This window comes from Marmota monax, unplaced genomic scaffold, assembly GCF_021218885.2.
Source record: "Marmota monax isolate L192 unplaced genomic scaffold, Marmota_monax_Labrador192_F-V1.1 WCK01_AAM20220418_F8-fsc00038, whole genome shotgun sequence".
Taxonomy (NCBI): domain Eukaryota; kingdom Metazoa; phylum Chordata; class Mammalia; order Rodentia; family Sciuridae; genus Marmota; species Marmota monax.
This window is the reverse complement of record NW_026692498.1, coordinates 4,976,207-5,000,714: the sequence shown is the minus strand read 5'-3', so window position 1 is coordinate 5,000,714 and position 24,508 is coordinate 4,976,207. Positions and strand designations below refer to the sequence as shown.

Below are 24,508 nucleotides of genomic sequence, written 5' to 3'. Positions count from 1 at the left end.
GAGTCATGTTCTCAGGGAGAGGGATGGACGGGGAGGGCATCGCTTCTGGAAGCCTGCGGCCAGGTGCTGTCTGCCTGTCGCTGGCTGCCCCTGCGGCGGGTCACGTGTCTCCGTCGTGGGCATTGACAGGCACCTGTGCTCTGCCACCTGGCTGGGATCCTTGGAAGGATCGTGCCAGGGATGTTTCCGACACCCGGCGGCCGGGCGCTGTTAATAGCGTTGCGTGGTGATGGTGAATGCGGCCTTGGGTGGGGAAGGGCCTCTCTGCTACTTTGACCCCTTAACTTTTTCAAAACACAAAGTTATAACCTCACCTGTCCACTGTACAGCTTCAGATGTGATTGATGATGTAGTTGAGGCCAGAGGCCATGCTGTCCAGAGTTGGTGATTTACTCCCAAGTGGGGTCTTAAACTTTTTATTTTTACATATGTGTGTGTGTGTATGTGTGTGGTGTGTGTGTGTCTGTGCACACGCAGTGCTGGGCGTGGGACCCAGGGCCCAGCGGGTGCTGGGAAGTGCCCTCCCGATGGCTGCTCCCCCAGCCCCATCTTGGTTTTCGGGGTCCGTGGTGTCTCTCGGCACCCGTGGTCCTGTTCTGCAAGCTGTGTGTGGTTTGATTTAAGTAGAATCATCTGCTCTTGGGGGCTTGCTTTGTGCCCACCCCAGAGCCTGCACCGGGTGCTTCTGATGCACACGACCTGTCAGTTGTGCGACCATCACAGGCAAGCCACTGACGTTGGTGGCCCCCTCAGGGTGCACCCCTCCCTCTGTGTCCTATTCCTTCTGAAGGTGCTCGTGCGTGTTTTCACACTTGGTTGAGATGGCCATGGGGTCACCATCCCCCGTCGGGGCCCCTGCAGGAGGGCAGGAGTGTGCCTGGGTCCGGGACTTCAGACCTACTTCTCCATGGGAAGAGCTCGGGCTGGACGCCTGGGTGGCCCTTCCCACGAAAACCCAGGGAGCAGCAGCTGGAGATACTTCCTGGTGGCTTTTGCATCCGTGATCTTTGTTGCTAACAGGAGTTTAAGGACACCCATCCCTTGGGCCTGTGGGCAGAAGGCAAGGCGAGGACCTTCTTCCTGGGACACCTTTGGTCCTGTCCACAGGAGCTGGTTAGGGATGTGACGACCAGAGACGCCATCGGGACCCATCCCAGGCATCACTGCGTCTGTCCCCACAGCAACATGGCATTTAGTAATTGTCAGTATCCTGCACCTGTCCCCACTCTCTCCTTGTGGAACACTTTCGTCACCTACAAGGAGGCCCAGTGCCGGTTGGCCGTGTCCCCGACTCTCTCAGCCCCTGGGAGCTGCTACCTTTTTCCTGTCCCTGCGGATTTGCCTTTCTGGACATTCCCCGGGATGACAGTCCTGCAGTGTGTGGCTTTGACATGTGACTTCTTCGGTAGCTGTGCCCCACTGCCACCCCAGGATCGACCTGCCTTCCTGGGGCCCCAGAGAGCAAGCCACCGAGCCCTGGGAGCCCCTCCGCCGTCGCAGAGGCCCCACCCTGCTTCTGTCGGTGCTCAGGTCTTCTAGCCCAAGGCTGTCGTGACGCTGCCCCCGGCCCGTCCAGCTGCCCTTGGTGCCTCTGAGGTGGACTGTCCCATTAGGCTCCCAGCTCAGGCACACTGGCTCATGCTGGGGGTCTTGGCTGCCCCCTGGGGAGCAGCTGAGGTTCGGGGAGCCACGTTGACCTTCCTGGGGGAACAGAAGTGGGAGAGATGGAGAGGAAAGGTGCCAACTGGGTCAGGAAGGAGCAGGATGTGCTTTGAACCACGGCGACATTCTGGGAGGTGAGGGCAGGAGGTACCAAGCCGGGTGCCCAGACACCGAGCAGGCGTGGGTGGATCGTGCGGCTCTCCTTTGAGGGGAGGAAGGTCTCCTCCAGTGCGGCTCTGCGGCCTGGCTCAGCGCTGGATGAAGGGGCTCCGCACACGCTACATGTCCCTTTAAAGAGGCAGCCAGGTTACCTGTCCCCACATGGGGAGGGCTCTGTGAGCAGCTGTGGCTCGTCCCCTGATGAGCTGGGAGGAGAACGCAGGTGTGGCATGCTCGAGCTGACAGACAGCGTTCTTCTGATTGGTGTGAGTGGCACACACCTCAAACTCTGAGCAGAGGGCTCCGTGGCTCAAGAGGCTCCTCCAGGTGGCGTCTCCTGCTGGCCTCCCAGTGACAGCTGTCCTGGACATCAGGCTGGAGACCAGCCCCCAGCAGCCCGATAACATATGGAGCATTGTCTTCCCGGTGACCAGCCAGTTGCCGTCACAGTGACGCTGCAGTCACCCTCATTGCCTCACTGTGGGTGGTGGTCCTGGGCCCCCCCCACATGCTGGGCTGCATCCAGGCCAGGTCTGACACAAGCAGGTTTTGTGTTTGGGGACCTGCCTCACGTGGGCTGGTCTGCCTCCGCCTCCCCGGCCTGCGCCTCCCTCTGCCCCCCACTGCCCTCTGCCCCTGCTGCCCTCTGCCCCCGCCGCCCTGTGCCCCCCCCGCCTCCCTCTGGCCCCCCGCCTCCCCTGCCCCTGCCGCCCTCTGCCCCCCCACCTCCCTCTGCCCCGCGCTGCCCCTGCTCTCAGGTTTTCCAGCCTCCTGGGCCTGGAATCCAGCATGACGCTGGTTTGCCCAGGAATCCTTCTTGCCCCTCTGCCCGAGTCTGTCTAGGTCCCCTGGGATTGGACGTTCCACCCCTGGGCGTGCCCTTGGCTGCACTCAGCCCATGCGGACACCCTCCAGTGCGGACCTCCGACCCTGCAGGCTCCCGCCTGCCCACCCTCGGGGCTTCCTGGCCAGCTGTGCGGCTCCTCTGACCTGGAAGCCTTCCTTCCCGTGCCCAGGCGCCTTCATCTGCCAGCATGGCTGGTTCTGCTGTCTCCTGAGTGTCTCAGGGGCTGGCGCTTGGGTCCTGCTTTCTTTCCCTCCGGTCGTGCAGACGCCAGCCCTGTGACAGCTGAGCCTGGCCCCCCAGGCTCTTCCTTTCATCTAGGTCCCTTTTCGAGACTTAGACCCCTGGAAACCTGGGTCACCCTAAGCCACGTGCCGTGGTCTCCCACATGGACCATGCACCCCACCCCCACAGCCACATGGTGGGTTCCTGGCTCCAGGCTATATGCCACCTGTCCACACCTGTCCAGTGCACCCCACCCCCACAGCCACATGGTGGGTTCCTGGCTCCAGGCTATATGCCACCTGTCCACACCTGTCCAGTGCTCATGCCCTCTTGGCCATAGGTCAGCCAGCACCTCACCACCTGTGGGCTGTTTTCCCTTCTGATGCACACGGGAGCCCTCGGGGCCCAGCTGGATTGGGGTCTCCGTGCTGACCCCAGTCAGACATACAGCGCACTGCTGTGTCAGGAGTGACCTATGCCCCCCTCAGTGACCCCACCTGCCACTCATCAGACCTGTGTCTCCTGCCTGGACCTTTACTAAGCAGGTGAAAGTGACAAGGGACATGTCCATAATAAACTCACAGGGCGGGTTGACAGTGACTGGAGTCCAGTTGGCCATGTGGTCTAGTCCATGAGCCCTGGGTGAAATTGGAGCACCAGGCACCAAGGACAGAGCTGTGAGCTCAAGGTCCTTGTCCTTGGGTAAAACACAGTCACCATGGCGGGTGTGACTGGGGTCTGCACCTGGCGGTGGGCTCATGATGGCATCGGGAACAGGACTCTTCTCCCTTCACCTGTGCTGTCAGTGGCTTGGTCCTGGGCACACAGCTGGGCGCACTGCCAGGTTGGTAGAAACAGGACTCGTCATCAGGAACTGGCATGTCTGGTGACTTTCTGGTGTCCACCGTCTTATGGGCCAGCCTGCAGACAGTGGAGGCTGGGCTCTTGGGAGCCACCTGGCCTCCTCCCACCCTGCACCTGCTGTCCTGCCAGTTCTGTGACGGCCTCACAGGGAGGCCTGGGGACGAGAGCAGAAGTAGAGAGCTCCAGGACAGCCCGGCTGGCCTCTGGCTGGACCCTCTCATTGCCCTCAGAGCCTCTGGGATCTAATTTCCTTTCCTGAAAAACCAGGCCCCAGAGAGGCTGGCGGGGGGAAAGCGTGCCCCACAGACCAGACCCCGTGTGCTGCCCGTTTTTAAACCATGCTCGAGCTAAGAGTGGTTTTGACATTTTTTTTTTAATGATTGGGGGAAGAATCTCTCATAAGCTGTGAAAATTACATGAAATTCAAATTTCAGTGTCCACAAATACACTTTGTTTTTGTTTTTTCACGAACTAAGTTTGGTTGGCCCTCAGCCACAGCTGTTCGTCTGTGCGTTCCCTCTGGTTGCTTTTGGCTCTGGTGACTGTTGTGGTCTCAAAGCTAGAAATATTTTCTGTTTATACAGAAAAAGTTTGCCAACCTGTTCTAGGAAATCTGGCTCCCGGGTTCTCTCCTGGCACCTGCGTCCACAGGTGTCCAGTCGAAGCTGCTATTTCTGAGTTCTTCCTGACCCGCCACCTCCAGCGCCGTGTTCTCTGTGTCCTGCTCAGAGAGAGGTTCGGATTCCCAGGAAGGACTGGCCCCAGGGGGAGAGAGACTGCTGGCTTGGGCACGGGGACCCTGATCGAGGGCTCCCCTCCTCCTGCTGAGGGATCTGGGGAGTCCTGATCCGAGTGTTTGTACAGATGTGCTGCAGCTGGTCAAGAGCTGCTGAAAACTGTCATCAGAAGGCCAGCGGGGGGGGGGGGGGGGGGCTGGGCGTGGCCCAGTGGGGCACATGCTTAACACGAGGCTTGGGTTCCAACCCCAGCACCAGGAAAAAAAAAAATGCAGGAGGGGTCCTTTCTCTCCCCAGTGTGTTAGAGCGGCCTGTGGGCCTCCTGTGTCCTTGTGCAGAGGGTGCGGTGGGTGCAGCTTCCCACCAATCACAGGGCGTTTCCTAGGGAAGCCCTCCCAGAGCCCCGCCTCCCTGGCTGGGGTGCTGGGGTGTGGCCTGAGCCACCCCAGGAGAGCTCTGCCTCCTGCCACTTTTTGGGCAACTTGAGAGTGGGGAGGAAGGGTGGGGAGTGAGGGAGCAGTGCCAGCCTGGCCGTCACCCTCTTCCTCTGAGGTCCTTTGTGGGTTCCTCAGCTGTGGGTTTTGGCCCCAGCCTCCCAGCTGGTCTCTGCACAGGTGTTGGGGTTGCGTCTCCTTCCTGTGGGAGCAAAACAGAAGCAAGGACCCAGACTGTAGACCAAGGCCACCCCACCTACCCTTTCCTGCTCCCGAGCGGCTGGGAGAGTTCAGGGCAGGGGCTGGTGCAGCCTTAGCTCCGCCCTCCAGGCGAGGCCTACCTGGGCACCTGGCGGCTGGCCCAGCCCCTGGGGAGTAGATGGCTGCAGGCTGGGCCGGCCACGCCTCTTTGTTGCTGGTGACTCAGTTACATGTGGAGCGAGGTCCATGGGGTGCGAGGACTTGCCCAAGGACACTGAGTGCCATGGGCAGGGCTGGAGGGTCACTCATTGGCCCAGCAGTTTTGTCTTTGCTGTCCAGCCGCAGAAAACCCGTCTTTTCTGCGGGTCATTTGCAGTCTGCCTTGTGCTTCTGCCCTGCAAACGTCACCTTAGCTTTGCCACGAGCAGGAGGCGTGACCGTGCTGCAGCCTGCTGAGGCCCCAGTTTGCTGGCAGCTGGAAGTTTGCTGGGGCCCCTTTGAGCCCACCTGACACGGGCTCGCTCTGCTTCGTCCATCCTGTCCTGCCAGCTCCGCAGTGCCCATCCTGCCCACCCATCTGTTGCTTCAGCTCCTTAAGGTGTCTCGCACTGGCCAATGGCCCCTGTGGCTTTCATCACAGGTGCTTGTACCAAGTGTCAACTCTCCAAGGAAAAGCTTAGTGTCCCCATCTCAGTGCACAGGGAGGAAGCATCCTGGGCCACAGGCCGGACCAAAAACCCAGAGGCCCTTGCTGCTCGTCTGGTCCCGAGTGAGGGGAGGTGGGCTCCCAGTGCAAGGGGGCTGGCCCAGGCCTGCAGTCACCCAGCCTGTCAGAGTTCTGTGTGTTGACGGTGGCCCCGGGGCCCATTGCACCTGCAGCAGGCGTTGCTAACGGAGCCCAGGGCTCCTTCCTGCAGAGCCCACCTGGTCTGGGTCCACCCCGTGCCATCCAGGCAGCCCTGCCTGTTGACAGCAGTGACGGGGATAAGGCCTGGTCTAGCGCAGTATCCACCAAGTCTGGGAGGCTGTGGGGGCCCAGAGCTGGCCCTGTCGCTGCTCCACCTGCCGGGGATGTGGCTTCGGGATGAAAGCGCCATTTGTCCAGCACCCCCTGTGCCATAGCACCCGGCGTTCTGTGGTACCTGGTGAGGGGCAGGGGAGCCGTAGCTTCTGGAGTTGGACCTGCCTCCTTTGGGCTGCTCAGGCCCTGCTCCCTGGGGTGCGGCCTCAGACCCTGACCCCTGGTCCCATAGGTGATCAACGTGGACGGGACCGAGAGGCGGACCCTCCTGGAAGACAAGCTCCCACACATCTTCGGGTTCACGCTGCTGGGGGACTTCATCTACTGGACCGACTGGCAGCGGCGCAGCATTGAGCGGGTGCACAAGGTCAAGGCCAGCCGCGATGTCATCATCGACCAGCTGCCCGACCTGATGGGACTCAAAGCCGTGAACGTGGCCAAGGTCATTGGTGAGTCTGGGAGGCCCCAGCCACTGCTCTGCTGGGCTGGACGGCACGAGCAGGTCCAGATGGGAAGTACCCGGTGGGAGCACTCCACTCGGGAGCCGAACTAGCAAGCATCTGGTTCAGGACAGAGGGCGTGGATGTGTCTTCCCAGGGAGATGGCTGGGGAGTGGTGAAGGACCAGGAGTGTTGGCAGCCAGTGGGGCTAACATCATGAAGCACAGCGTGTGCCCCCGGGCCAAGGTCCTTGGTACCCCCAGCAGCCTGGATGCTTGTCATGGTGACTGGGGAGAGGATGGCAAGGCCACACAGCTATGGTGGCCAAGCCCAGAACTCACCTGGTCTGTTGTGGGGCTGAATGGTGACCATGGACACTGTGACCAGGCTGGACCACAGACGCCTGACTCTACCTGAAAGCCAGAGCCAGCAGAGAGCTCAGTCAGGAGGCCCCTGTTGGGTGGTTTATCTCCTTCCAAAAGAATTTCAAGTACAGGTGTGCGAGTCACCTTGGAGAAGAGAGTCCAGGTGGTGGGGGTGGGGGCTGTAGGCTCCTCGGGCAGAGGCTGTGCTTCTGGCTGGTGCCTGTGCCGTGGCTGGGTGTCAGCTGCACTCAGGAATCCTTTATCAGCTGTGCCAGAGTGGAGTCTCCTATAGCCTGGTGCCAGGCGCCTCCGGCCAGCCCTGCTTGCCATTGGGAGGCTGCAGCTGTGGTATGAGGGGTGCCTGGCTTTACAATAGGAAGGGGGCCTTGGGGTGTGGCTCCGTGGCCGAGCACTTGCCCAGCCTGGGTGGGGCCCGGGTTCCATCCCTGGCACTACCAACAAACAGAAAGCAAACAGGGAGGTGACTGAGCTGGGTGGGGGCAGGAGTCAGGCAGGGTTCTGGGCAGAAGGACAGCGGGCAGAGACCTGGTGGGGAGGTGCCTCGGGACCTCGGTGGCAGCCATGCTTCTTCTCACTGGGGACCAACCTTTATCACACCTGAGGTCCTGAGGCAAAGGCCTGCAGTGGACAGGTTGAGTTTTACCAGCCACCTTTAAAAACAGCCTTACCCACTGTGGAGGGTGGGGCCCGCCAGCGGGTGACAGTTCAAAAACAAAACCTGGAACCCTGGAGACCAGAAGGCCCCCGGGGCTGCCTGTGTAGCTGGGCCTTGCCCTCCCCTCTCTCTCTTGAATCTTGTGACTTCCCCAGAGGCAGGCGGGAGAGGTTCTTTTTTTAGCTTCAATACTTAGCACAAAATTAAAACCAACTTTAAGAGCACTTGCGAGGCTGGCTCATAACTGGCTGGCCCAGAGCTCATGAGCGGCCACTTAATGAACGTGTCTGTTTAATGAAGGCGAGGCACCTTGGCTATCCTGGTGAGTCTGAGCTTTGGAGTTCACCGGGGTGTCAGCGAGCCAGGGGCGCTGTCTGGGAGACTCTCCAAGCCTGTCCTGGTAGCCGGCCAGGGGTCAAGGCCTGGGGAGGGCAGCTTGGTCTGGCACTGGCTGGTGGAATCAAGTGTCCCCTGCTGGCTGGGCTCAACCGGGCTCACTGAGGTGCTCCCTGACTTCCTGGCACGCTGCCCTCAAGGCCTCTCTGCCTCAGTCTCCTCCGCTGAAGGACAGGGTGGGAAGGCCTCCTGTTCTGCGGCTGATGGAGTGAGTCGAAGCAGGTGCTGCCCTGGGCAGGGCCCTGTTGTTACTTTTCCCCTCTGTGTGACCATGTGGGAGAGAACTCTGACTGCCACTGTCCAGGGCTTTCCTCCACCCCCTGCCACTGTCCGCACGGGGCGTGTGGTGGGAACCGGGCCTGGCGCAGCCGTGCAGGGAGCGTGTCCCTCTCTGTGCCAGGCCACAGACGTCTAGAGCCTGTGCTTCCCTCCAGGAACCAACCCATGTGCTGAGGGCAACGGCGGGTGCAGCCACCTCTGCTTCTTCACGCCCCGTGCCACCAAGTGCGGCTGCCCCATCGGCCTGGAGCTCCTGAGTGACATGAGGACCTGCATTGTCCCCGAGGCCTTCCTGGTGTTCACCAGCAGAGCCGCCATCCACAGGATCTCCCTGGAGACCAACAACAACGACGTGGCCATCCCGCTCGCGGGCGTCAAGGAGGCCTCTGCGCTGGACTTTGACGTGTCCAACAACCACATCTACTGGACGGACGTCAGTCTGAAGGTACTGAGTGCCAGACACGCGCCTGCAGCTTGCCGCTGGGCTTTTGCCCACGACCTCCGCCTGCCGCGGGGGTCGTTGATTTTAGAGAGCCGTGATGTTCACATTCCACAGGCTAATGAAACGCAGGGCACCTGCTGGAGCCGGCACCAACGTGTCCCGGAGCCTGGCACGCGGGCTCTGGAGCGCGTTTGTGTACGAGGGTGCGTACGTCGACCTCGGCCCTGCCTGCTCCCGACCCGACCCCGTCTGCACGCAGACTCCTCACTCACAGGGCAGGTGTCAGCGTCCTGGGTCACTCGAGGGAAAGGCCTTCTCGATCCCCAAAGCAGGTGTGGCACACTGGCCCCTCACTCACAGCCGGTGCTGCCTGTAGCGGGGTCCTGGCTTTTTAGCATTATCACAGGTGCTTAATAAAGGATGGGAGCTCTTTAATGTGATTTTTTAAAGCATTTAAAGTATCTTTCTAGGCAGACACATAGACATAACAAGGTCTTCTCTCTCATGAAAGTTCCTATTGCCCCTTTTCTCGCTCTAAATGGTCCCACGGTGAGGCCTTTTTTATTTTTTAATTTTTTTTTTTAGAAATTGATGAATCTTTATTTTACTTATTTATTTAATGTGGTGCTGAGGATCGAACCCAGGGCCTTGCACATGCTAGGCGAGTGCTCTACCTCTGAGCCACAACCCCAGCCCTGTCTTGTGTCTTAATAGTTCCTTGGGATAACGTTTTGGGAGGAAGATTACTAGGTAAAAGTGTGCAAGTGGCTGTAAGTCTACAGTATACATTTGAGGTGGGCTACTTGAAAAAGACATATACATATACATATGAGTTTAATTTTGCTGAATTTCATAATGAATAATTTTGAAAGTCTAGAATATTGGTATTATGATCTCAGGTTTTGGTTCCATATTTATTCCAGGCAGTCAAGTAGCTCCTAGTTAGTGTCTATAAGAGATGCTGGTGGGGCTGGGGATGTGGCTCAAGCAGTAGCGCGCTCGCCTGGCATGCGTGCGGCCCGGGTTCGATCCTCAGCACCACATACCAACAAAGATGTTGTGTCTGCCGAAAACTGAAAAATAAATATTAAAAAAATTCTCTCTCTCTCTTTAAAAAAAAAAAAAAAGAGATGCTGGTCCCAAGTCAGGTACTGTGGCTGAGCTGCTTGGGAGGCTGAGGCAGGAGAATTGCAAGTTTGAGGTCAGTCTTGCAAATTACTGAGTCCCTGTCTCTAAAGGATAAAGCACTGGCCTTTAATCCCAGCAGCTCGGGAACCTGAGACAGGAGGAGTGGGAGTTCAAAGCCAGCCTCAGCAACGGGGAGGCCCTAAACAACTCAGTGAGACCCTTCCTCTAAAATTGGGCTGGGATGTAGCTCAGTGGTTGTGTGCCCCTGGGTTCAATCCCTGGTGCCTGCCCCCCCCCAAAAATAGACGTGGTTCTTAAATTGCGGCTTTTTTCGTCCCGCCTGCCCAGACCATCAGCCGAGCCTTCATGAATGGCAGCTCCGTGGAGCATGTGATCGAGTTTGGCCTCGACTACCCGGAAGGCATGGCCGTCGACTGGATGGGCAAGAACCTCTATTGGGCTGACACTGGGACCAACCGGATTGAAGTCGCCCGGCTGGACGGGCAGTTCCGGCAGGTCCTCGTGTGGAGGGACTTGGACAACCCTAGGTCTCTGGCCCTGGATCCCACCAAGGGGTAAGGGCTGCTCTCTTCCCTCATGCGTGTCCCGTTCCCTCGTGGCCATGCCGGCGGGGTGAAGTTCTGGCTGCCGCCTGGCACTCTGCGACCGGAGTTGCACTGGCCACCTCGAAGGTGCCAGGGCGGGCAGCGCCCTTGGAGGTTGTCTAGTTTATTCCCAGAGGGGAAGGGAGTGACGGAAGCTGCTGTTGGGCACTGTGACGGCTGCTTTCACCTGGGTCCTCTCAGAGTGTCCAGGGAGGCAGGGAAGTTCGGGACAAAGAGAAAGAAGTTCAGATTTTGGCCAGCAGGCAGCTGGAACTTCCAAAATTCTGGATGGGGGAATGAGCTTGTTTTTCCCAGTGCTCTGGAGAGGAGGGGAGGGCCTGCCGCCAGGCCCGCCTCTGCAGGTGGGGCTGGCACCTCTCCTCCTGTCTGAGGAGAGGCTGTCCACCTGCTTCACTACGTCCATCCTGGTTCACACCATGTCCTGGCCAGCTTAGTATTGGACCCCGCCACTGGACCCCAGCTTGGGGCCCGTTATATGTTTGCTTTTTCTGCCACCTGTTTCTGTGGCCGTGGACGGGCGTTAGCTGGCTGACGGGTGGGCTGTGTTGGGGACTCGGGGAGGGAGCCCTGTGGAGCCTGTTGGGGGCCAGGGCTGCAGCGTGGCCAGGGTCTTGCCCCTTCCTGTGTCTTTCACGTTCTTGATGTGGCTTTCTCCCAGGAAGGGGGACCCAGCTGAGGAATGGTGGTGGTAGGGTCCCCTGTCGCCATCTACCATGGGCTGAGTGTGGACTCACTTCCCGCCCGCCACTGCCTTCCAGCTACATCTACTGGACCGAGTGGGGCGGCAAGCCCAGGATTGTGCGGGCCTTCATGGACGGGACCAATGGCATGACGCTGGTGGACAAGGTGGGCCGGGCCAACGACCTCACCATCGACTACGCAGACCAGCGTCTCTACTGGACAGACCTGGACACCAACATGATTGAGTCATCCAACATGCTGGGTGAGGGCCGGTGGGCTCGGGGGGATTGGGGCAGGGCAGCAGGGCATAGACCTCCTCTCGGCCCCTCCACAGTGGCCCGAGCAGCCATGAGATCTCAGCTACCTCACCCTCTGCTGGGGGGCTGTCCCTGTCCAGCCCCTGCTGCCCTTGCTATGGGTCTGTTGCGATAGGCCCTGGGGACATCTCTTTCCTGTGCATCTGGTGGGTGCCAGGTCCCAGCCATGCCATGTACCAGGACTGTCCACCTCACAACAGAGGTTTTCATTGATGGGGAAACTGAGGCACAGGGCAGGTACATGACTTGCCAGAGGTCACAGAGCTAGGGAGCCACTTAGACCTCAGGGCCATTGCTCGGACTCTGACCCCAAGACCAGCACTCGGACTCTGCCCAGCCCTGAGCACCTGCCCTGAGCTGGGAGACGTGCAGGGCCATTCTCAGGCTCCCGGCACTGGGTGGGTGATGGCACCTCCTTTTCACAGATGGTAGAAATGAAGCCTGGGGAAGTTTAAAGGGTATCCGGTCAGCTAGCTCTAGGGGCAGGATCTGAACCCAGGACAAGGGACTCTGGACTCCACTCATGGTGGGCTGCTGTGGCAGTCACCTTGCATCGCTGTGACCAAGATACCTGACAAGAGCTACTTAAAGGAGGGAAGGGGTATTTTGGCCCCTGGTTTCAGAGGTTCAGTCCCTGACCCTCTTGGCAGCCAGGAAGCCTGGCAGGAAGATGCACCCTTCCAGGGTGTGCCGGTGACTGCCTCCCCCAGCCACGCCCCCGCTTCCAGTGACACCCAGCTGGTTCCCCCAGACGCTCTCACATCCAGTCCCTTTACCCCCGAGCACCCCTGCATTGACACAGGAGCTTCTGGGGGACACCTTGCCTCCACACCGTGACAGGTGGTTGTGTGAGCCGCCAGGTGATAAGCCAGGCGAAAAGCAAAGTGAGAGTGAAGGACAGGGCAGCGGCCTGGAGGGCCACGTCTGGTTCCCAGGTGACCTGCAGCTTTGGGGCAGACAGGAGGAGACGTGGGGTCGAGCTGCAGTGGGCCGGCCACCTGGATGGACCTGGCTTTTGAGCACTGGCAGAGGGGCCTTCAGTGGCCCTGACTGGCAGACTGTGAGCTGGGCTTCTGAGTCACCAGTCCCGTGGAACCCTGCAGAGAGGACCAAAGGACGTGGCTTGCTTCCTAACCACGGCCACTACCATGTGCAGGTGAGGTGGCCGTGCCCGTCTTACAGATGAGGAAGCTGAGGCACAGGCACTCTGCTGGCGGCTGGAGGCAGATGGTCCTGGTGTCTGCTGGGGCGAGTTGCACACCCTGTGGGTGCTGACTGTCCTGGGATCTGAGCCTGGGGGTGAGGCTTGACTGTGAGACTGTCACCCCATTCCCAGGAGAATCACACAGCCGCGCGTGTTTGTGTCTTTACCCAAACCTGGAGCCTGATAGTGTCCAATCGCAGTGCGGCACAGTGGCCCAAGGTGACCGAGAGCGTGACTCGCCTGCCACGGGGTCGGTTTCCGCGGAGGGGCTACCCTGCTGGTAGAGGTGGGCGTGTGCCTGGTGGTCACCGTGCCCACTCTCCATGAGTGCCCCGGACGCTGGTGGAGCACCTGATTAACAGTGCAGGAGGCCTGGGACAGCTGGGAGCAGAGGGAGTGACGAGGCCTGGCCAGTGGCTGAGCGCCTGGCTGTCTGCGCTGTCACCCTGCCTGCTGTGGGGACTTAGCCACGTTTCCTGTAGTGAGACCTTTCTTGCAGAGTCGTGGTGTGAGGGACAAAGGCGCCTCCTGGTTTGACCCCGGCACTCGCCGTGCCCTCCCTGTGCCTGGTGAAGGTGGCGGGTCAGGAAGCTGCCCGAGTGCGTATGTGGTGGAGGTGGTCGGGTGGCCGTTTAATAACTGTCATTTTCCCAATGATTAGATAAGCAACTCCCAAATCTCTGGAAAAATTTAAAAAAGGAAAGTTTTCCGTAATCTCACCTGTGATACCTGATGGTCTCAGTTTGTCAACTCTCCTTCTAGCATTGGATATTTAAAAAATAACTTTAAGATAGATATTATTCTTAAAATATGAAGATTTGTTTCACTTATTGGCTTTTTAAAAATAATTCATAAAACTTTCTTCCAAACCATACCATGTTCAACTTTCGTTCTGCACTTTACTACTGGACATGACGTGCACGTTCACGCGTGCTCTCGCGTTGTTAGCGTGTTTGTTGGTGCGGTTGCATGTGAAGGGGGGCAGGTGAGAAGCGCTCTCACCGCTCGCGTGTTGCACAGGTGAAGGCTGCGGAGCTGCACCTGGCCCGGCCCGGGGCTCCCTCCGCCTCTCCGGCCCCTCGGGCTGCCCCCTGGGCTCCACGCAGCCCTGCTCTCTAGGTTCCCCGGCCCAGGCCCGCGGCTGGCTTAGGTGGGTGAGTGTCAGCGTCCTCAGCCCCTGACTGCTGTGTCCTCCTGCTGGTGGGCGATACGGAGAGGCCGGTCAGCCCCCTCCTCTCTGCAGCCTCCTGTGGACAGCGGGGCCTGGCTGCGTCTGTCCTGCTCAGTCTCTGCGGGGACTTGCAGAGCAGACTTCATGCCTGACGCCTGGTTTGACCCCAGCACCGACAGAAGCAAGCAGACCCCGCTCTCGAGGGCCCCATGTGCCTTCTCTGCTCTTAGACCAAAAGCTAAGTTTTCCTCTATCATAGACACATGCAGCAAAACCTCACCGTCTTGGCTCTAAAGGGCATTAAGTGCACGTTCTCATCCACATGAGGCCGCCACCGCGTCCTCCCTCTGAACTTTCATGTCTCCAGATGGGACTCGGTCCAGCCCTCGGCCGCCCCTCGGGCTCCCCGGCTCGGTGGATCTGACCTTCCCTCTAGACGCTGTTGCATGGACCCAGGGCTTCCCCGGTGCTCCAGGGTCCTCTTCCCGTCTCAGCGTTTCTGGTCACGCCGTGAAGTCCCTTTTGCCCTGGAGGCGGCGGGGTCTTCATACGCTCTGGAGATGAGGGTGTGGGCTCCTTGGCAGGGCTGGATGGCAGTTTCCCCGAGTGGTGTTATGGAATGTGTGTCAGAATGGTCATCACGAATCTCGCTGTGTGTCACAGTTTGTAACATTTAAGTCATGTGGGCACCCATGGGGACACTCCTGTTGGGCGGGGTTGCAGCTCAGTGGCAGAGCGCCTGCGAAGCATGTTTGATCCCCAACACCTTAAAAATACCCATTTTACAAACAGGGAGGCTGAGGTCAGGGAGTTAATGTGGATTCCCAGGTCACCCGCTGACCAGCAGAGGAGCAGGTGTCCCAGGCTGGGTCACCGCAGGGCTTGTTTATTTAAAAGGTGGATTTTGAAACTTTTAGTGAAGTGGACCTATGTGGGGTCAAGCACAGAAACCCGAAGTGGTCAGGGTGAGGAATTTTCACATACTTACACGTGTGCGCAAACGTGATCCGCGTGGCTTCCACCTGGAGCAGGGTAACTGGTCTCCCTCGTGCTCTTCCCAGTCCGTCCTTCCTCAGGGTAACTGCTGCCCTGACTTCTGTCTTTGTGTGTGTTTTTTTTTTCTTGTTTGCTGTTCTAGAACTTTCTACAGCTTGTGCTCACTCAGCCCCACAACTGGATTGTCCTCGTTCTTGCCATCTCGGCGCCCTGTGGTTTGTGGGGTGCAGACACCACGCTGCAGACCATCTCGTGTGTTGGGTGGACGTTGCGTCTGTCTTTCTTGCGTTTTCCCCTTGGGGTGGGATTGCGGGTGGGCGTGTGCTCGGCGAGCTAGGTCTGTCCTTATCCAGAGCCGCTCAGGTTCCAAGGCGCAGAGGTAGTTACCGGGCTGCGGCGTGGGCCCCGCTGGCCCTAGCGGGCTGACCTCGGGCCGTGTCTGCACGCAGGTCAGGACCGCGTGGTGATTGCCGACGACCTCCCGCACCCCTTCGGCCTGACGCAGTACAGCGACTACATCTACTGGACGGACTGGAACCTGCACAGCATCGAGAGGGCCGACAAGACCAGCGGCCGGAACCGCACCCTCATCCAGGGCCACCTGGACTTTGTGATGGACATCCTGGTGTTCCACTCCTCCCGCCAGGATGGCCTCAACGACTGCATGCACAACAACGGCCAGTGTGGACAGCTGTGCCTCGCCATCCCTGGCGGCCACCGCTGTGGCTGTGCCTCGCACTACACTCTGGACCCCAGCAGCCGCAACTGCAGCCGTAAGTACCTGTTTCCCAGGCGCCTCAGTTCCACACGGAGCTGGCCCTGGGCCTGGGGGAGAGGCGCTTCCCATCGGGGGCTCCCCTGGTGTACATGGGTGGTTGTGCAGGCCTTGCACTATACGAGCTTCGGGGTGCGTTCTGGCGGTGCAGGCTGGGAGAAGGATCTATTGCTTTAGTGAGTCACGACTGACCGGGCCGCGCCCTTGGTTGGCAGAGTCCTCGCAGGGAGCCCTGAGTTTGTGCAGGTCTCTGGACAGCGCTCGCCTGTGCTGCTGTCAGGGCTTTCTGCAGTGCTCATTCCATCCCTGAGCTACAGGGCAGGTAGCGGCCCCTCCCCATTTCTCAGACAAGGAACCTGAAGCACAGAGATGTGTAGGGACCCGCCTAAGGCGGCACAGCCAGGAAAACGGGAGCCAGGCTTGACTGCACACAGGCTGTCTTCACAGTCCCCGGGCCTCGCCTAACCCTGCTGACCTCTGGTGTAGGCGGGCCTTGTTGTTCTTACGTGAGTGACGATGAGAAGAGTGAGGTTCGAGAGCCCAGACCTTCCCACAGCCCCAGGGGTGCAGACCCTTCTGTGGTGCCTGCAGCAGGAGTTGGTAATTTGGCCTCTGCTCAGCGCCTGACCATTCACAAAGCCCCTTCTTGTCCAGCTTGTCAAGACCCCAGGCTGGTATACGGTGGGCCTGGGCCCAGAGCTGCACTGTCCAGGGCCTTGGTCCTGTAGTTCTCATGTCCTTCTGGCCATGACCTTGAGGGGCGGGGCAGGGCAGGACGGTGCATTGACTCAGAGTCCCTGCCGACCTGGGCGTGACTTGGATTTCAGGGCACCCAGAGGAGCCCTTGAACGGTGGCTGTAACTGTGGCCTCTCACAGGTGCTGGTGCCTCGGAACCTCAGCCTGGTCTCTGCCCTCTGGACATTAATTCTCGGCCATGAAGGAGAGACCATCCTGTTTTCTGGTCCCTCTGAAAGCAGTGTCTTGGGGGCCTCGTGCAGTGAACTGAGAGGAGGTCAGGGACATCCGGGTCCTTCCCAACCCTGGGCTCCCTTGGAAACTGGGCTGCTGGAGACCGTGCCTCACCAGCCCCAGGAGTGGCCCTGAGCCAGCCTGACTCCTGGCTCCTCATTGTCCAGTTACCTGCTGCTCCCTGACTCTCCAGGGAGTGTCCTTCCTGCTGTCACTGTTTTCTACAGTTTATGGCACTTCACTTGAGCACATGCAGGCATAGAGAAACCACGGGGTCATCCCAACATCGCATACCCCTGTGGGGGAGTCTGATACTTGCTGAATTACCTTCCTTCTGTTTCCAGATTTTTTTTTTTTTTTTGGTACTGGGGATTGAACTCAGGGGTACTTGCCCACTGAGCCATATCCCCAGTCCTGTTTTGTATTTTATTTAGAGACAGGGTCTCACTGAGTTGCTTAGGGCCTCACTGTGGCTGAGGCTGGCTTTGAACCTCCTGTCTCAGCCTCCAGGGCTGCTGGGATCACAGATGTGCACCACCGTTCCCAGCTTTGTCTTTAGTTTTGATGACATTTGGTTTCCTTTTTTGGCTGGGGACCGAGCCCAGGCCCTCGAGCATGCTAAGTAAGCACTCTACCTTTGAGCCCCACCCAGCTTGATGACGTGCAATAAGTGTGTATGCCACTAGCGCACACACTTTGGAGTGACAGAGACACGTGACTTGGAGAGTAGAATCCCCATCACGCACCTCGGGGAGCCGCCTGTGTCTGCTTGGTCTTCTCCACACCGTCTGCTGGATGCAGAGGCTGGGTGGCTTTGTGATCCTGGGAGCGCTGTGCACCCGCCACCCTCAGCCTGCGGTGCTGACCCCCAGCCGCATCTCTTTGCCGCCCTCCAGCGCCTTCCGCCTTCTTGCTGTTCAGCCAGAAATGTGCGATCAGCCGCATGATCCCCGACGACCAGCGCAGCCCGGACCTCATCCTGCCCCTGCACGGTCTGAGGAACGTCAAGGCCATCGACTATGACCCGCTGGACAAGTTCATCTACTGGGTGGACGGGCGCCAGAACATCAAGCGAGCCAAGGACGATGGGACACAGGCAGGTGCCCCTGGGGCACAGGGCGGGCACTTCCCCAGGAGCCTGTCCAGGCAGCGCCCAGGCTGTGCCCTCTTTCTTGAATGGAGGTGGGTGTGGGAGGAGGCTGCTGAGGACGATCTGGGGTAGTCAGTGTTTGGGACTCTGACTGTGGTTGCAGGATGGACCCTGGGTGTGGGGGACCCTGGCATAGCGAGGTGTCCCATTGTTGAGGTGGGCACGTGAGGTCAGGCCCCGGGAGCTCTTCCTCTCCAAGGAGGCCTCGTGCTGTGTGGCGCTTGGTGATGGCGACTCTAGCTGTACCTTTGCTTCACAGGAAAGGTGTAGTCGGTTCTGTAATGCTGCCCGCACTCCTGGAAGTCACCACACTGCAGATGGCACAGCAGAAAGGCCAGGCTATGGGCAAAGGGGGAAGGGCAGGACCCTCAGTGACATATACAAAACAGGTCATGCGTGTGATTCTACAGCAGCTCCGTTTCTAAGACTCCCGGCCAGCGCAGGAAGGCCTGGGGTTGCTCATAGGCACGAACATTGTTAGCAGCTGTGGTTTTGCGATGGTGGAGAGAGGCTGGTGCGAGTGGCTGGAGTCCTGACCCAGGTGGGGGTGAGTGGAGGGGTCACTGTCACAGCGCTGGGTGTGGGTTTCCACACATACCTTGTGCTTCTCACTAGTGAAACTGGGCAAAAGCCAACGTCCTGTCTCCTGAGGTGTCACTAGTGGCCATGGAACCAATTTGCATTTTCAAAAGGAGTCTTCCTGCAGAACTGTCCAGTGGGGGGCCGGTTCCAGGAATGATGCCCTCACTCTCATGCAGATAACCCGCTCATGTTTCCAAAGACACATTTTATAAAAGCTTTAGAACCACAATCCCTGTCCCCATCGAGCTGTCAGTGAGGAGCTAATGACATTGTAATGAAATCTCCATGGCTTTGTCACAGCGGTGCAGAGGGGTGCTCGGGAGGTCCAGATGATTCTTGTGTGGTAGATTTTTTTTGTCCTGCACACTGATTTGGAGGCCACTACTGTCTGCTCAGGCTGGACATCTCTTTTGATAAAATGCTTCCCTGGCATAGTACCTAGTCAGGGCAGGGGGCCCACATCCTTGGAGATGGTAGAAGCCAGCAGGATGGGTGGCAGCAGAGCGGCTGTGATCAGTGGCTCCGTAGCCTGATGGGACAATTCCTTTCATCTCCTTGGTATAGGGGGCAGTCAGCATGAGCACTTTGGGAAAAGGGAAGTGTTAATTGACAAACTGTGGCTTCCCTGCTGAGAAAGCTCCTGGGTGCAAAGTGCCTTTAAGTCCCCCTAAAGACAAGTCTTTCATGGTGTCCAGGGTGACAGGACCAGTGACAGGCCTTGAAGGGGAAGCTGCTGAGGAACAGCTTCTGGGGCTACCTCATTTGCAAATGCTATTCCCTTCCTGTGCCCCTGGCTTATCCCTCCCTTCCCTCCTGTACCCCTGGCTCTTCCCCTCCTTCCTCCCTCTACCCCTATTTCTTCCCTTCCTTCCTGTGCTCCTGGCTCTACCCTCCCTTCTTTCTGGTACCCTTGGTTCTTCCCTTCCTTCCTGTGCCCCCAACTCTTCCTTCCTGTGCCCCTTGTTCTTCCCTCCCTTCCTGTTCCCTGGTTCTTCCCTTCCTTCCTTCCTGTGCCCCTTGTTCTTCCCTTCCTTCCTGTGCCCCTGGCTCTTCCCTTCCTTCCTGTGCCCCTGGCTCTTCCCTCCCTTCCTTCCTGTTCCCTGGTTCTTCCCTCCTTTCCTTCCTGTGCCCCTGATTCTTCCCTCCCTTCCTTCCTGTGCCCCTGGCTCTTCCCTCCCTTCCTTCCTGTGCCCCTGGCTCTTCCCTCCCTTCCTTCCTGTGCCCCTGGCTCTTCCCTCCTTTCCTTCCTGTGCCCCTGGCTCTTCCCTCCCTTCCTTCCTGTGCCCCAGGTTCCTCCCTTCCTGGGCCTCTATCCAGCTCCCTCTAGCAGGCTCCATCCTCTGGGGGCTCCCCTCCCACCTTCACTCAGCTCGGGCTGTTTGTGTTTGCTCGCTCTCTCTGCTCTTCATCGTGGTTAGTGTGCCTAGCATCAGTTTTGTCATTTTCTCCACCGTCAGGGCCACCTCCTTTGGTGCTAAGCAGGTCACGTTACCGTGAACATTTCCCTCCAGCACTTTCTCGTCTGTGCAGACTGACTGTCCCCATTAAACACCGAGTGCCATCCCCTTCCCCAGCCCAGGTTCCCCATCCCACTTGCTGTCTGAGGGTCCAAGGCCCCGAGGGACCTCAGGTGAGTGGGGTCACGTTCGTCTTGCTGCCCGGCTTCTCACCCCAGCGCGAGTCCTCAGGGCCCCTCCTTCTTTTGTGGGAGGCTGAATGGTATTCTGTCCCGTGGCTGGGCCATGTCTGCTCTCCATGGAGGGGCACCGGCGACTCCTGCCTTCTGGCTCTGTGGATTGGCGCTGCGTGGAGGGTCCTTGGCCAAGGTTTTGTAGCAGGGAGGTGAAGAGCTAAGTGCAGTTGACTCGGATGCTGTGGAGACAACGTGTCGTGAGTGTCGCTTCACTGACGTTGTCTGTGAAGCCATCCAGCCGCGGACGCTGCCCCCTGGCTTTGCCTGCCTGGGGGACACAGGCAGGAGCGCTGTACTGCTCCCTGTACGCCTTTTGCATGTGGTTCTGAGTGGGTCCTAAAGTCTAGTTCTGTGCCCTTGACTCTGACCAGGACTAGCTGGAATCTTGCTTCTCTTCTGGTCCCCAGCTGGACAGCTCTGGCTCTGGGGAAGGACTGTGCCCAGCAGAGTAACACTTGGCTCCCCCAGACCCTCAGCTCGGTGGAAACGTGATGTTGCTACCTGTAAAGATGTACCGTCCTGCGATGAGATCTGGCCAGCAAGACTGGGCCAGAGCTGGAGTGTGTGTGTGTGTGTGTGTGTGTGTGTGTGTGTATGGGGGGGTTGGCTGTCATTTTCAGTGGACTCCTGGAGCCGAGGCCTGGGGTAGGGGCTTCTTTTTAGCTTCAGGCCCCTTTGCTACCTGGAGGCTTCTAGTTTTATTACCTGCTGGAAGCAGTCGAGAAGAAACACCTAGAATACCCCAAGCTCAGAGCGTCAGCCTTGGGCTCCCCCTGAGGGGGCAGGAGCCGAGATGCTGGCCCATCCCCAGCTAGAGGAAGGAGCTTTCTTCCACACCACTGGCTGGTGCTCCAGGCCGCCCCAAAGCGGTGGCTTTGGAGGTGACCCAAGGAGACCAGAGCAACCAGGGCATCAGGCCAAGGACGACCCTCCCTTCCTCCTTGGTTGGTTCAACAAAGCCCCTTTGGAAGGTTTCTCCGTTGGGGGCTCCAGAAGCCCCTGATGGCACAGGCACAGCAGGTGGCACGGCAGGTGGCGCTTGGGGGCTGCTCTGGGTGGAGACACCAGGAGCGTAGAGGCAGGGTGACGTCTAGAGCTGCTGGGACGCAGGCTGGCCCTGCCCTCTCAGGAGGAGCTGTGGGTCATCCTGCACGACTGGCGCCTTCCCCTGCTCTGCACCGTGCCCTCCCACCACCCCTCACCTGCCAGCACCTGCCCAGGGAGCGGGGAGAGTGGGCCTCTGGCCTTCACGCCTGCCATCCTAGCACTCTGAATTAAAAGAACAGGGTTCGAGGGTCTAAGCCAAAGGCACACATCCTGGGAATGCAAAGAAGAGCCGAGATGCCCCGGGAACGCCGGGGTCTGTGCAGCTGGGAGAGGGCCGAGCCGCGGGACCGCCTGGTGCCGATGGCTGACTGGCTCGGGGGCCTGGAACCCAAGGTCACACCGGGGGCTTCCCCAGGCTGGAGGCTGGTGCTGGATCTGGTCCAGCTTCCCTTTGCTTTCTTGAGTGAGCACCTGGTGAAGGGCTGATTTGAGAGCAAACATCCCCGGACGGGTGTGGAAAGTTTGACTTTCAGGCTAAGCTCAGGAACGTGGCCTCTGTGCTCCCTCAACATGTCTCTAGCTGGTGGCCATAGGGTCTCTGATGGGTGACTTTTGTTCCTTCTGTCTTATAGCCCTTTGTTTTGACCTCTCCGGGTCAAAGCCAAAACCTGAGCCCAGACAGACAGCCGCACGACCTCAGCATCGACATCTACAGCAGGATGCTCTTCTGGACTTGCGAGGCCACCAACACCATCAACGTCCACCGCCTCGATGGGGACGCCATGGGCGTGGTGCTCCGGGGGGAACGCGACAGGCCAAGGGCCATTGCAGTCAACGCGGAGCGAGGGTAAGGAGGCCGACGGGGCGGGTGGTGCTGCACCTGGTTCAGGCCTCCTGCCAGTGCACACAGGGCAGCCGCTGGGGCAGGGAGGGGTCTGCCATCCCAGCTTCCAGTCAGCAACTCCCCAGGCTCCCCAGCTGGAGCGGGCACAGGCCTCAGGACGACAGAGTCACGCAGAATGGCAGGCAGCAGACCCCAGGGACAGGCTTAGCAGGGGAGGGGAGACGAGAAGTGGGCCCAGGAAGACTAAGAAGGCAGTGTCAGGAAGACGGCCTTCTGACCATGGGTCTTGTCGATCCGTCAGACTTCCCTGGGGTCCCAGCTGGAAGTGGGGTCTTCACTCCCGTGGGTTCCACAGGGGCTCCTGCAGCTGCTGCCTTCCCAGAAGGCCCTCAGAGTTTGATGGGAGGTGTCCAGGACAGGCCTGGAGTGGAATCCAGGGCAGGAGGGTCCTAAAGCCCCATGCCACGAGGCTCAGAAACAACAAGGAGTGTGCAGAGGGCTTGTGTCAGGAGCATGGGGCCTTCTTCAAGTCCCTCAGATCTGATGTGCAAGCCAGGAGTTAGACTTGTCGAGGGACTGCCTGGTGGGGCCTGTGCCAGTGTTGACTGGAGCAGGCACATGCTCCAGGCTAGCACACCCCAGTGTGAACTTGGACCCCTGCACTTCCTGCTCGGGTGACCTTGGGCAGGTGGCTTTAACCCCTCAGCCCCTCAGCTTCCCTGTCTGTCAGAGCGCCTGGGGGACTCTGCCGTACACAGAGGGCTTGGAGCAGAGTGCTGGTATTTCAGGAGGCTGTCCAGGGACTGAGGGAGCCGGCCTGAGGAGGCAAGGGCTCCTGAGCTGTGCAGAGATTACTGTCCTGTGGCTGCCGGACGAAGCCCCAGGGTTTGGAGGTGACTTAGGACGACAGACAGACAGACGTTTATCCTCTCATAGTCCCAGAGGTCTGGAATCAAGTTTTTGGCAGGGCCACATCCCCTCAGCAGCGGGGCAGGGGGTGGGGTGGGGGTCGTCCAGCTTCAGGGCTCTCCTGGCGTTCTGTGACTTGTGGTCTCGTCACTCCAAGCCCTGCTCTCGGGGCACGCTGGCCTCTTCTCTCCGTGGCCTTCTGTCTTCCCACTGGACACACGGTCCACCCTGACCCAGCATAACCTCATCCTGATCCTTAGTTACATTTTAGAAGACCCTGCTTCCAAATAAGCTCATGTTCTGGGGTTCTGGGGTGGACGTGGACTTTGGGGGACACCATTCCTTCTAGCGTAGGGCATAATCTGTCAGGCTCTGGGCCAGCCCCGGGAGGCAGGGCTCTGACTGGGTGCCTGCAGGGTCAGGGAGGCCTGGTCGGCTGCGGAGCTGCAGTGGCCGGGGAAGCTCCCAACCTGTGCTTCCCGCTGCCCTCCCGCAGGTACCTGTACTTCACCAACATGCAGGACCGAGCAGCCAAGATCGAGCGCGCAGCCCTGGACGGCACGGAGCGTGAAGTCCTGTTCACCACGGGCCTGATCCGCCCCGTGGCCCTCGTGGTGGACAACACACTGGGCAGGCTCTTCTGGGTGGACGCAGACCTGAAGCGCATCGAGAGCTGCGACTTGTCAGGTACGTGCCCGAGGCCTCCCTGGTCATCGGCACCTTGGCAGTCCACAGGTGTCCCTCCGTGAAGCCACGGCATCTTGTTAGCAGTAGCAGTTGCTGCCTGGCACTGTGCTGGGGCCCTTGGCACATCCTGTGTATCCCACCCTCTGAGCTGCAGGGCAGGGTCCCAGAGGAGCCCATGGCTGGAGGGAAGTGAGGGTTGGTGCTTCATGGGGCTTGGTCCTCACAGCTCCCAGAGGGAGGGGCTGGGCCCTCAGAGTCCTAGAGGGTGGGGCTGGGCCCTCAGAGCTCCCAGAGGGAGGGGCTGGGCCCTCACAGCTCCCAGAGGGAGGGGCTGGGCCCTCAGAGTCCTAGAGGGAGGGGCTGGGCCCCCACAGCTCCTAGAGGCAGGGGCTGGGCCCCCACAGCTTCTAGAGGCAGGGGCTGGGTGTAGGAGGGGAAGTGCCATGCTTGCACCAGCCAGACTAGGGTCCACAGTTGGGGCCTATGGCCCTGATACCGAGGCCAGCCCTGACCGTAGCACAGGACCCCCGGGCACCCTGGCAGCTATCTCTTTGGACCTCATTTCTGAGCTGAGCGTGGCAGGGCTCTTGAGTCTGGCTGTCACTCAGGAGCCCGTGTCCCGCCTACAGGGGCCAACCGCCTGACCCTGGAGGATGCGAACATTGTGCAGCCCGTGGGCCTGGCTGTGCTCGGCAGGCACCTCTACTGGATCGACCGCCAGCAGCAGATGATTGAGCGCGTGGAGAAGACCTCCGGGGACAAGCGCACTCGCGTCCAGGGCCGTGTTGCGCACCTCACGGGCATCCACGCTGTGGAGGAAGTCAGCCTGGAAGAGTTCTGTATGTGGGGTGGGCCGGGGTGCAGCGGGGTCCAGCAGGAAGGGTGGAACCAGGCAGGAGGCCAGCCTCAGGGCCCATGTGACCCCAGCAAGGTGGTGGCCCAGCACCAAAGACCAGCAAGTGTCCAGATGTCCCAAGGCCTCT

At 59.5% G+C, this 24,508-nt stretch overlaps 1 protein-coding gene across 3 annotated transcripts in view; it reads left to right on the top strand.

Moving 5' to 3' along the window:
- Nucleotides 1-24,508, top strand: part of Lrp5 (LDL receptor related protein 5) — a 98,698-nt gene that overhangs the window by 55,255 nt on the left and 18,935 nt on the right. For all 3 annotated transcript variants that reach the window (XM_046444939.2, XM_046444940.1, XM_058579643.1), the window contains 9 exons: nucleotides 6,380-6,596; nucleotides 8,459-8,748; nucleotides 10,222-10,448; nucleotides 11,258-11,442; nucleotides 15,318-15,641; nucleotides 17,510-17,709; nucleotides 21,718-21,932; nucleotides 23,335-23,525; nucleotides 24,155-24,364. In XM_046444939.2, the coding sequence (XP_046300895.1) occupies nucleotides 6,380-6,596; nucleotides 8,459-8,748; nucleotides 10,222-10,448; nucleotides 11,258-11,442; nucleotides 15,318-15,641; nucleotides 17,510-17,709; nucleotides 21,718-21,932; nucleotides 23,335-23,525; nucleotides 24,155-24,364 (2,059 nt within the window). The remainder of the gene's footprint in view (nucleotides 1-6,379; nucleotides 6,597-8,458; nucleotides 8,749-10,221; nucleotides 10,449-11,257; nucleotides 11,443-15,317; nucleotides 15,642-17,509; nucleotides 17,710-21,717; nucleotides 21,933-23,334; nucleotides 23,526-24,154; nucleotides 24,365-24,508) is intronic.